The sequence below is a fragment of the Leptonychotes weddellii genome, unplaced genomic scaffold, assembly GCF_054177405.1.
Source record: "Leptonychotes weddellii isolate Sample4059 unplaced genomic scaffold, ASM5417740v2 HiC_scaffold_1233, whole genome shotgun sequence".
NCBI classification, from domain to species: domain Eukaryota; kingdom Metazoa; phylum Chordata; class Mammalia; order Carnivora; family Phocidae; genus Leptonychotes; species Leptonychotes weddellii.
The window spans coordinates 2329-14507 of record NW_027701946.1 but is presented as its reverse complement, the minus strand read 5'-3'; the positions used below and the strand labels follow the sequence as shown (position 1 = coordinate 14507).

General features: G+C 48.1%; 1 protein-coding gene across 1 annotated transcript; it reads right to left on the bottom strand.

The window, feature by feature from the left end:
- Positions 1 to 1084: 1084 nt before the first annotated feature.
- LOC145718226 (rho family-interacting cell polarization regulator 2-like) lies at positions 1085 to 11953 on the bottom strand. The gene is made up of 5 exons (XM_081809682.1): positions 11568 to 11953; positions 4167 to 4210; positions 2887 to 3012; positions 2491 to 2639; positions 1085 to 1244 (listed from the first exon to the last, which is right to left on the bottom strand). The coding sequence occupies exons 1-5, from the start codon at positions 11626 to 11628 to the stop codon at positions 1100 to 1102; spliced, it is 525 nt and encodes a 174-aa protein (XP_081665808.1). The 5' UTR covers positions 11629 to 11953; the 3' UTR covers positions 1085 to 1099.
- Positions 11954 to 12179: the final 226 nt, after the last annotated feature.

Here is a 12179-nt window from a genome sequence, read left to right as displayed (position 1 = left end):
GGTGGTGGGTATTGAGGAGGGCACATTCTGCATGGAGCACTGGTTGTTATGCACAAACAGTGAATCATGGAACACTTCATCTAAAACTAATGATGTAATGTATGGGGATTAACATAAGAATAAAAAAAAATAATAAAAAAAAAATAGCTCTAGGAAAACTGGCCTGAAGCCTTCTGACTCCCTTGAACCCCAGGTTTTGAAGGCTAAAACCACGTGTGAAGACTGTCCTCGTGATAAACTCGCCTCACTTGGGAGCGAACACCTTCTTTGACCGCGAGTGTAATTGTATTTTTCAAAAATGACAATCTTGTTACCATGGATATCTTGGCCACCGCGGCGAGAAATCACAGCACAAAAGCAGGGCGCAGGGGGGAGAGGGTCAAGCGGTGGCTGTGACGAGGGCGCATGCAGGAGCACCCTGCCCGCCCCAGGGACGGGACAGCTGTGACCACCGCCCCGTGAGCGACACAGAGGAGAGAAGAGACACGCCGAATGAAGCAAACGGGCCCCGAGCCCCCCGAGGCAAGCACTGCACCTCAGCCAGGCCACCCACACTCACGGAAAACTCTAGCTCGGCCTTGGGTCTCAGCCTGAGGGAGGGCAGGTCACTGAAAGAGCAGCTGCGGGATAGCTTGGCAAAGAAAGTGTCCTGCAAGGCACTCAAGACAGACAGCCGCCGCGGCTTGGCTGCTGAAGGCCGCAACCACCTCTTCAGAAGTCAAAGCAAGATGGCGGAGTTAGCGGAAAGCCCCGGTTACCATGTTTCGTTAGCGTTCTAGCAAGCATTTCTGATTACGACAAGGACACCGTTATTTACATCCGTTCCTCTAAGAGACTGACCTCAGAGAATCTCCAGAAAAGTCTGCATGTTAACAAAGCGGTCAGGGGGCCGAGGGGAGAGGGAAGATGGGAGGTTTACTGCCCGCGTGCAGACGGCCCAGGGCCTCTTGGAACATGCTTTTCTTGGTCACTCCTTGATTAGGGGGAGCTTTGGGATCAGCATGGTCAGGAATTACTGAGAACCCCTAACACCGGACGTCAAGGGTTTCACATACTGGGTGTAAGGCCCACCGCGAGTTTGACATGTCTCCTCCGTAAATCACAGTGAACTTACGAAGAAGGAGTGATCCTTCAAAGTGGGCGTCTCTGGAGTACCCTGGCTGTACATGGACATTCTCCTCTGGAGGGCTGCCGCCTTGTTCCCAGCGCCCGAGGACGCGGTCATGTCCTCCACATCAAATGGGCTGCAACACAACAGATCCCATGAATGCACGTTCGTTAAAGTCCCCTCCAACCCCTGGACTGCAGGCTGAGAAAGCACCTCATCATACTAAAGTCAACTCAAACCAGTGGGAATTGGGCCGGCAGAAAATAAACCAAGATAAAAGAAAGTGGAGCAGAAAACGGAGCCCAGACCCACCCAAGGGACCACAGATTAGCATTCTAGCTTTAAGTGCAACTTATCTATACACCTAGACACTAGATAAACCTGTTTCTCCGCTCATATTAGAAATGTAAACATTAATGCTTGTCCAACACACAATGTTGAAGTCTGTAAAAAGTCTTTGAACTTTGCAGGGACAGACGGGTTAACAATACAAGAAAGTAACAGACTATTGTTCTAAAGAAAACAAACGTAGACTCCCACTCGCTTCCGTGGACACAGAGACTCTTGCGGCCTGCGAGGAGGACAGTCTGTCCACCATGACAACTTATCATCATGCCATCCGGTTCATCCAGCGAGATGAATGATCTTGCGTTCGATAGGTCAATGACTACAAATTACAAGGAGGGAAGGCCGGGCAAAAGGCACAGACAGTGTTCAGTGACAAGAACCAGGGTCCCTGCTCCTTCTGTGGCTCACCCTCCATATTGGAAAGGGGACCCTGGGATCATGAGCCAAGCCGAAGGCAGACGCTTAACGACTGAGCCACCCGGGCCCCCCAGAAAACCACCTTTAAGTTCACTGCTCTGACAAGAGGTACCTCTTGCCCTTTGGAAATGTTCTATTGCAGGAGAGTGTGAAGGATATTGAAAAGTCTCCGAGGGCCGCGTACGGTATATGAGGTGAAGTGGGAGAGGTGAGGAAAACCCTATAGCGAGAATCGGGATCTTTCCAAGGGTGAAGTATCTCCTACTGGACAGTTATTTTCCTTCCAAATTAGCTTGATTAGGAGCTATATCTTTTTAAATATATATATATATAACGGTTGACAGGGAGGGAAGGCAGCAGGATAAAGTATTTTAAAACAGGAAGTAGAAGAGAACAGTGATAAGACAGGTTCTCCACTTATGGAGACAACAGCGCACGAGCATCATCTGGTGAGCCAGGGGACAGATCCTCGGGCCCTGAGAGGTTGCGACACAGGTCTCGGTTGGACCCGAGAGTGTCCTGTGATGAGCTCCCTGGGGACTCTGACGGTCCAAGCGCCACCCTCGGAACAGCCCTAGCCTGCAGCACGGATTTTGGAACAGAAAAGGGCCACTTACTACCAGGTGATCTCCAGGCTCAGTTTGATGGTGCCGAGGTCGTTGATGTCAACGGCCACCACCTGAGGTCGGGCAGCAAAGAGCTCTTTGGTCTCGCAGGTCACACTGCCGACCAGGAGATGTGTGGCGAGCCCTTTGAGTTCTGTGACCTGGTGAGAGAGGGGGAGGGAAGCCTTACGGGGAGCACGGGAGAAAGGCCAGGCACACTTCCCCCCGTGCTCTTCTCGGCCCCCTGTGCGCGAGAGCAGTGGTCTTCACCACGGACTCGGGGTGCAGAGAGGAGTCTGCGAGGCGGGGGTGAGGGGCAGCGGGAAGCAGTCATGAACACAGGTCCCCACCCACGGGCCACCCAGCCATGCAGCGGGAAGACAAGGAGCGGCGGAGACGATACTAAACCTTGATGGAGATGAATCCAACGATCAGGGGCAAGAACACCACTTCCTCCCCATCCCAGCTCTGCTTGCCATTGGCTTCTATCTTGCCTTTCAGCTTCCACCTCTGTCGGCCATACTTCATGAAAATCTGCGGAGAAGAACCACACCTCAGGTTCCAGGCCTTCCCCATCCCAACACCAAGATAAAAAGGCAGGGAAATAAAGCAGCTGCCTCTCCACCCCTTCTCCATCCTCCTCCATCTACCCTTCTGGTGGGTTCTTCCAAATTTCCTTGGGCCGGGGTCGGGGGTGGGGTGGAGTGGGGAAGAGGCTTTCAAGGGGGAGTAAGGTCTGCTTCCCTCCAAGAGGGCGTGGAGGGCCTTCTGTAGTAAAAGGTCATCACACCGAGCCCTTCCGTGTCACCACGGTCATGGGGACCAGTTCCTTCCCCCGTGAGGCTACGAGAACTACTCCCCGGCTCCTTTACAGGGAGGAGAAACCATCAGCTAAAATCTACTTAGCAGCCAGAAGCAAGAAGTAAGACTCCCTCCTCCTGGATGAGGAAGACAGAGCTGAACAAGGATTCTGAAATCCGACATAGTCCCGGGAGAGGGTCTCCAGCTCTCCTTGCTCAGACAGGAAGGTGCTCCTCCCCCTGCCCTCCCCAAGAAGAATGATCATAGAGTGTTTCGGAGGAGACAGTTAGATAAAATAATTAAGGGAAGTTCCCTTTTGAAGGGGGAAAAGATAAAAGGCTTTTTTACTTTATGGAGTATATCTTTATACAGAAAGGTCTAGATACTAGTGTTCTTTATGAGCACTCATGATCCTGGATTAGCTTTTGCATCAGGAGAAAAGACTGCTATCAAGTACAACATTGGAACACTAGGGAAAAGATCAGTATGGATCATATAACAAGTAAGGGTAGCTAAAGGGCCAATGTTAAGTTAGCTGTGTTGAGAACTGCACAATGAAGATAGGAGAGCATGTCCTTCTGTTTTTAGGAAAATCATTTAGGAGCAAAAGGTCCCAATGTCTGTGCATTAGTCTAAAATGGTTCAGCACAATAACAACAATCATAGCAGTAATAATAAAGCCAATGTGACATAATGTTAAAAATTGGTGTCTGGATGAAAAGTATGTGGGGGTCTCCATCTCCAAACTTTCTCATTGGCTTAATTTTTTTTCAAAATCAACAAACGTAAAAGGAAAAAAAAAAGGCAATTTAAAAGCAAAATAATGGCCACCTGACTCCTGCCCCTCAAATCCTCAATTCCAACCCGCAGACCGACAGGATACTTACTTCATATTGATCTCCCGGACAGAGGCGAGCAAAACCAGCCAGACCTGTAAGGAAGCCACTGGGATATGAGGTGTAGAATAGATTCCCCCTCTTCACAAACCCACACCAGCACAGTTACAAACCCAAGCGTCAGACCTCTGTGAAAGCTCATGCTATGGTTTTGGGAGAGCACCTGACGGCACAGCCACGGCTGGGAATTCCATCTATCCCGGCCGGAGAGAATATTCCTAACTGGATTAATCAAAGATGCTGCTTTCTGGGGCAAAGGAGACTGTACCTTTGGCCAATTGAGGGTCCACCCAGATTCCAGGATCAGAGAATTAGGGCCAGAAAGATATATTCATTTATTTACCCAAAATATTCCCATGAACATAAACGGCTCTCCTGTTTTTCTCTCTGTCCCAAGATTTGTGATTTCTGATAAGTGCCTCTCGTTTGGGTGAAGATTCTATGGACCCTTGCCTCTCTCCAATTCACTCATTCCTGTGTTTTCCTTTTCCTATGTACCTGGCCTAATGATACCACCATCTACTGTATTATGAAACCGCTTAAAATGGATTATCATCTACACAAAGCCAGTGATTAAGAGAACAAAAACCAACCAACCAAATGACAACAACCCACACTCCCCAAATGGAGATGGGCCTTCCCTTCGATGGCGCCATTCCTAGCTGGGTCTGCTCAGGCTGAGCTCCAGCCCCAGGCCTGCTGTAGCAGCAAGAACACATCATGTCACACCACTGTCGTGGGACATCTCAGGGACCCAGGGTCTCATCAGTCTTTTTCTTTCTTTCTCTAAATATTTGTGGAGACTCAATGTGTGGGAGGATCTGTGCACTGGGGTAACAATCTGCAAATTAAGAGAGACTTCCCTGGTACCCAGAAAACAGAACAAAATGTGGTTCAAGTCCACAGGGACGAAACAGACAAGGACAAGACACAGTAAGAGGAGTTAAAGCTGAAGTTGATTTCTGTTTTATCTTACCAGTGAGCCCCCTCTAGATATTAACTCCAGTTTCTTCACCTTTAAAGGGGGGTAACAATGTCCACCTCATAGATCTGTTTGTAAAGACAATCGATGGCAGTGATTGTAAAGACAACATGTAGTAATGATTATATATTGGGGAGTGGGATAAACTATTGCTTGAGCATGAGCCAGACACAGTCACCTAAAAGTCACCTAAAAGTCACCTATCTGTATGAAAAGAGAGCAAATTGATACACATCAGAGATGGAAAAGCAATAAAGAGACAGTAAAATGAGGTTTTTTCCTATATTTTGTATTTTTGTAAGAATGTGTGACTTATATAATTGAACAAGAAACTCTATCTCATTTAACGTAGGATAGTTTCATGGAGGAAGGTGGCATTTGAACAACAGAATATCTCCACCAGCAAATGAAGGCTTTGGGGAAGAGGACACTTCTGGGTGGAGTGAGTGGCCTGTATTCACTCAGCAATATTTCCGGAGTGCCTACTGTGTATCAAGCATGAATAAAATTGTGGGGAGGGAGGTACGCACATCACACGTACACAGTAAATGTAGGGACTAAACTTGTCAACAGAGGCTTATCAGTAATCCTGGCTCATTGTAATCAAGGAATGAAACAAATTTAACAAAAATGGGCAAAATCTTTAGTACTTTCTCATTTTCTAAAGAACAAAAAAAACCAATACAATTTTATGATAAAGAATTCCAGTTAAGAGTTTAGTACAAATGGTTATATACAATGGAATATTACTCGGCCATAAAAAAGGATGAGATCTTGCCATTTGTGAGAACATGGATGGAGCTAGAGAGTATAATGCTAAGTGAAATAAGTCAGGCTGAGAAAGACAAATACCATAGGATTTCATGTATATGTGGAATATAAAAACAAAACAAATGAATAGACAAAAAGCAGAAGCAGACCCATAGATACAGGAAACAAACTGATGGTTGCCAGAGGGGAGGAGGGTGGGGTGATGGGCCAGATGGGTGAAGGGGAGGGGGAGGTCAGACTTCCAGTTACGGAGTAAATAAGTCACGGGCATGAAAAGTACAGCATTGGGAATACAGTCGATGGTAATGTCAGAGTGTTGTATAGGGACAGATGGGAGCTACAGTCATGCTGAGCACAGCATAACATATAAACTTGTCAAATCACTATGTTGTACACCTGAAACTAATGTAACATTGTGTGTCCACCACACTTCAATTAAAAAAAAGAATTCTGTACAGATGTTTAGATATCTTTAATAAGATAGGCAGAGAAAAGGCTATTTGGGTATTCATGACAATTTTTACAAAGTTTAACACTGGTGGAGTGATTATGACTGTAACCTTTTTGTCTATTTGCCCATATTTTAAAAAATGAGAAAGTACCATTTATAAATTTTAAAACAGATTCGAGCAGAACCGTCCCTCACTTTTAATAGAGGCGGCCAGAGAGGAAATTCTTTTGAACTGCTGGTACAGAGCAGCCCTGGGACTCTTCCATTCCCTCACACACAGGATGTCCATTCGACCAGCAGATCCCTTGGTGGCTCAGTCTCCTCAAGCTGCCATTTATGACCTTTGAGTTCTTAGTTGTTTTTATATTAGCGTAAACATGGTTCTACCCATGGAAAGATGATGAGGATGGTATCACACAACGTATTATGCCTGCTGTGAGTAGCCCCATGAAGCTGTGAGACTGTGGAATGAATGAATCTGCTTTCCGCCCATCTCAAGGACACTCCAGGGTTAAGATGATAGACAAGGTCCAGGGAGGCTTAAAAAAAGCACCTGCTGTTACCACCATCTGTCAGTAGATGGCAGCAACCCACCAGCTCGTTCTGCCCCCCTACCCTCAGAGCCCCTGAGGACCGGTCTAACAATCAGAACATAAGAAGCCACTTGAACAGATTTCCTGAAATAAGAGCACAATTTAAAAAGTCAATGTTCACTAATCATTTTCTGGAGGATTTGGATTTTTTTTTAATACATCAGAAAAAAAGCTCAATTGACTGGTTTCTACAAACGGGAATTGGCGAGACATGCCAATTCTAAGAAAATCCAAAGTGCCCTTTAAACCTCTGCAGAGGGACACCTGAGCGGCTCAGTCGGTTGAGCATCCAACTCTTGGTTTCTGCTCAGGTCATGATCTCTGGGTCGTGAGATCGAGCCCCACATCGGGCTCCCTGCTCAGCGGGAAGCCTGCTTCTCCCTCTCCCACTCCCCCTGCTTGTGTTCCCTCTCTCGCTGTGTCTCTCGCTGTCAAATAAATAAAATCTTTAAAAAAAAAAATGACCAGAAATTTCATATCTGAACTTAAACAAATGGGAAAAAGGTACTTGGAAGACATGGTTTTTGAGCCCAGGAGCCCAGGTTATTAAAGCAAAACTTCTTGAAACTGCTTGTATTGACATCACCCCGAGGCGCTGATCACCAACCAGCATGTTGCCGACCGGCACCAGCCCGGCAGAAGCGGGTCTGCTTGCTATGCTTCCTGAAGTTCCAGCTGCTCGTGTAAGCCAATCACCGTGCTGCTTGCAGAATTGAGACCAACAGCGGGGCAATTACAGTTACAGCTCGATGTCTTTCAAACCCGGCCAGAGGCCTGCTGGGATTTTCACAGCTGGGGAAATGTTCATGTTTTCTCAGCAGTTTTGTGATTACTGCTGCACCGTCTAGAAAGCGTTCATGATGGCCACTCTGCAGGTCGTCATGGGGGGTGAGCGTCCAGGGGTGGGTGGGGGTGGGGGGCTTTTATGTCTATGGTGCATCTTCCTGTACCTTTGGCTGTTTTACTGTAAACACCCAGATACAACGGCTCTTCTCTGGCCTCGTTTAGAAGGCCCAGATGCCACAGTACGTAGCCTCCCACCTTTCCTTCCTTTGCTCGGAGACTTTTCTGCTGGAAGAATGCTCCCCATTTTTGCTAGTTCTACGATGAGCTTCCTTTCCAAAGATAAAACAGATCGTACCTGCTGACAGCACATATACACAGAAAACGATGGCTGGGTATTCGCGACAATGTTAACAAAGTTCCGCACCGGGTGGAGCGATGATGAAAGTAAGGAAGTCACACTTTGCTCCAAGGAAAGGAGCCAAGCAGCTGAATGGCCAGGAGTTCTGTTCCAGGCCTCCGTGATTTATTGACCAGGCATACATTGTGCAGATTCACTAGCTCACAGGCAGTTCTTCCCTCTGCCCTGAAAGCCGGGGAGGCAGGCCTGGGCTTGGAGATACCCACTACCTGGGATTGCACTGGAACAGAGCACAAGCTGGGAGAAGCAGCAGCTTTCCTTGAGAGACCACTTTTCATCTGGGTCCTGGCTAACAAGAGGCCCCCTCGTTAGCCTGACATTCAAGGCCCATGGACGTCCATAGCTCTTCTTCTAGTAAAGGCTCCCGCCCAGCCAGGCCACCTGCCATTTGTCAACGAGCTCTTCCCTCTTTGGTGAATGCCATTCCCTTGCTGTTCACCTGCCCAGAGCAGCCCCTCTCGTTCTAATTCAAGGGTTACATTGGGGAGCCTTCCTCCTTCCTTCCTGCTTCCCTCCCCCTAGATAGGTGAGTGGCACCCTTCTCCCGTCACCCGGGGGCTTCGGAGACAAGCTGGCCACCCCAGTGGTCTGGGGGGGGTCATTCATTCCACTGAACTTGAATGCACTGGCTCATACATCCATTTTTCTCCAGTGGACTGTGTGGAACTCAAGGCCAGGGGCCACTCATCTGGATGCAGCCTCGTGCTCGGCCAAGAACAAGAGTTCTGTAACCGATCAGTTGTTTCTATCAACAAGGCACCCACACCCCCGGGAGCCCAAACTCTGACACACACACACACGAAACCAAAAGGGTTGTTTTCTTTGTGTTGGGTGGTGCAGAAAGGGAAGTGTGGAAGGGTGTGGCTGGAGGAAGCGGGGTTACCAGGTCTGACAATATTATGAAATATCCTCAGTGGATGTCAGTATGTGTGCTGGCTGCGGGGTGGTTATGTTTTACCAGAAGGAGTCACAGATAAGAAAGTAGCTGATTGCAAAGATGCAAGATTTCTTGGCAGCGTGAGGAGGCTTCCCTTTTATCAAGAGAGAGGAAGATTTCCATGGAGGTGTTTCCTTTGAAAGGCTTCCTAGTTGTCGTTTCTGAGTTCTCATGTTAGATTAGGGACGTGCAAAGGGAGAATAATCTGTAATGAAAAAGGAGAGTATGTTTTGGGCCTAGAGTCCCCCTGGGGGAAACCGAGCGCCCAGACAGAAGTGACGGAAGCAGACCAGGCGGGAAAGAGAGAACAGGCAGAGGCAGAGAAGGAATTGCTCGGTAAACAGGAGGTTCTGTCAGCCCACCAGGATAACCCTTTAGGACCCAGGGCTATTATTTAGCCGGCGCCCAGGTCCCCCAGGGATGGTGGGCCCCCCAGCACCATCATCTGCCGGACCCCCAGGCCTGAAGCTCCACACCCATGCTGCCCATGGGCTGGGCTGGAGATGGCCCTCCCACAGAAGAGGCCATCCGTGGAGCAACAGTTTCTAGTATTGGCTCTGCTCTCTTCGAACTTCCCGCCTCATAGGAGACCAAGTGTGGGAATATTCTAGAAGCCAGGAGCCCTGGAATTCAGTTTCAAGTTTGACTCCAACTCACTATGTGACTTCTGGGACAAGTCATATAAAATGGGGAAATGATCATCCTGCCAAAAATGGATGCCTTGGATAACAGAAATCAGGGAAATCTGGTACTCCCTGTGTGAATCGTGAGAAGATGTGTGACCTGAGTCTCTCCCAGCTGTGAGACCGACCAGTCTGCACGGATGGTGCCGAGTGTCGGGGGACATGAGAGGGACGTGTTTTCTGCTAAACACTGATTCAGGGCAGTTGTTTTCCAGAATGAGGCTGCTGATGAAATCATCCTGCGAGTCTTAAGAAAAAATCTTCCAGGGCCCACTCTGACTTGCTGGGTCTGGGGCAGGGCCTGAGCGGTTTTGGAACCTCAGACTCAGGTAAGAGGACCCAACACGAAGACAATAAACGAAAAACTGACAAAGCGCGGAGGCCCCACCCCAGTGGGACAGCAAGTGTTGAGATTTCACACTGAATGACAAACCAGTTCACACTCAGGTCTGCCATAGAGAAGAATGCAGCCACTGGGGAAGCTGAAGGTCAAGGTCGTTGGTATTCTAGGAATAACTCATTCAGAGTGGTTCTCACGGGGGTGCCTAGTGCTTGATAGAAACAGTTCCTGCAGACTAAGATGACTCACTCGAAAACGAAGCTCTCCTGTTGAGCACTTAAAAAAAAAAAAAAAAAGTGCCCTTTCCCTATTCCCTTAATTGCAAAAAGTCGACAAGAGGGTGATTAAGTCTCCATTAGCAACCCCAGGGATCAAGCTGCTGCAGAAACATGAGGACCAGAGTGCCTCCACCCCAGTTCTCTCTTTGCCACAGTCAATGGGCCCACATTCAAGACAAACGGACTCGTGGCTGCCAATTGGCGAGCCCTGCCCGCAACACCCGGGCCACGCTCCGTTTCCTAAAGCTGGCGTGCCTTTTTTTGTTCTGAAGATGCCACGGTACAGATATCAACAACCAATCATGCTTCTAGATCAGAGCTTTCCAGAACAAACACCAGAAATGCACTGGACAGAGGATGAAAATGCACAGTCCTCTGTGGGTTTTACACTAAAAATAAATACCATTAAGTAATGGGTGGGTAGTTTGCAGAAAACGTGAGCAGGAAGGAGCGACTGAAACGACACCCAAAGAAGCCAAGAGACAGATCGAGGACGTGGGATGGTCTGTACAACATTGGTTTCTATGCCAAGTCAACAGTAGGAGGAAAATGGGAAGGGTCTGCTTTAGATGAAAGGAAGCCTAAGAGACACCTAATGACCAATCACAACGCATGGACCTTATTTGGATCCCAGTGTGAACAAACCAACTGTACAAAGCATTTCGGAGACAGCTGGGGAAACTGGATAATGGAGTGGATTAATAACAAAGGCATATTAATTTTATCAGATGTGATAATACTTGGCATTGCGATTAATTACATAAGAAGCAGCCCCCGTTCTTTAAGGGATGCATATTGAAATACACACGGGCAGACTCACACATCTGGGTTATATATCATCAAAGGGAAAAACAGGGAAAAGCAAATGTGGCAAAATCTTGCTAATTATTAAATCTAGGTGATATGGGATTCATTGCAACATTCTCTTCATTTCTGTGTATGCTTGAGGTTCTGCCATAATAAAGATTTAAGGGTGCAGGCAAGTCTCAGGACTAGAAGGTTCTGGAACATCAACACATTCACAAATGGGGAGGGGTGAGCGTGGGCGGCACAGTGTCCTTGCAAGAAAAGTAAAAATAGCGTGTGCACTCAAACTTCAAGAAGCTCTGTCTGTGGAGACGGCGCCTTCCTCTCTGAACAGGGGAAAGAGTACCTTTCATCTTGATGGAGAACTCCCCCAGCAGATTCTCCAGCTCTGCCTCGATGGTGCACATATTCTGTGAAGAGGACAGAAAACGGGCATCAGCACGAGGCTTCTGTCACCAACAGCGCAAAGCACGTGATGTTCTAGTAGCTGCAGACAACTACAGCTCGAGGCTCGAACACCAGCATTCACCTGTTTGCAGAGAGCTCCCCAGCCCTGCCGTGAAGCGTTCTGGACAAAATTCCACCCCCCCACCCGGAGTCTACGCAAGCCTTCTGGTGTACGGGAAATTTAGAGCACAGAAGAACAATTTCACTTATTTCCATGCACAACGGTGAGGATTGGGATGCTAGACAAAAAGGAAAGCAGTCTGGGGGCGCCTGGGTGGCTCTGCCTTCGGCTCAGGTCAGGATCTCAGGGTCCAGGGATCGAGTCCAGCATCGGGCTCCCTGCTCAGCGAGGAGTCTGCTTCTCCCTCTCCCTCTACCCCTCCCCACTGCTCGTGATCTCTCTCTCTCTCTCAAAGAACTAAATAAACAATCTTTTTAAAAAAAAAAAAAGGAAGAAGGAAAGTAGTCTGCTCCTAAATGGAGAAGATCAAGGTTCTTAAGTCGCTGACTT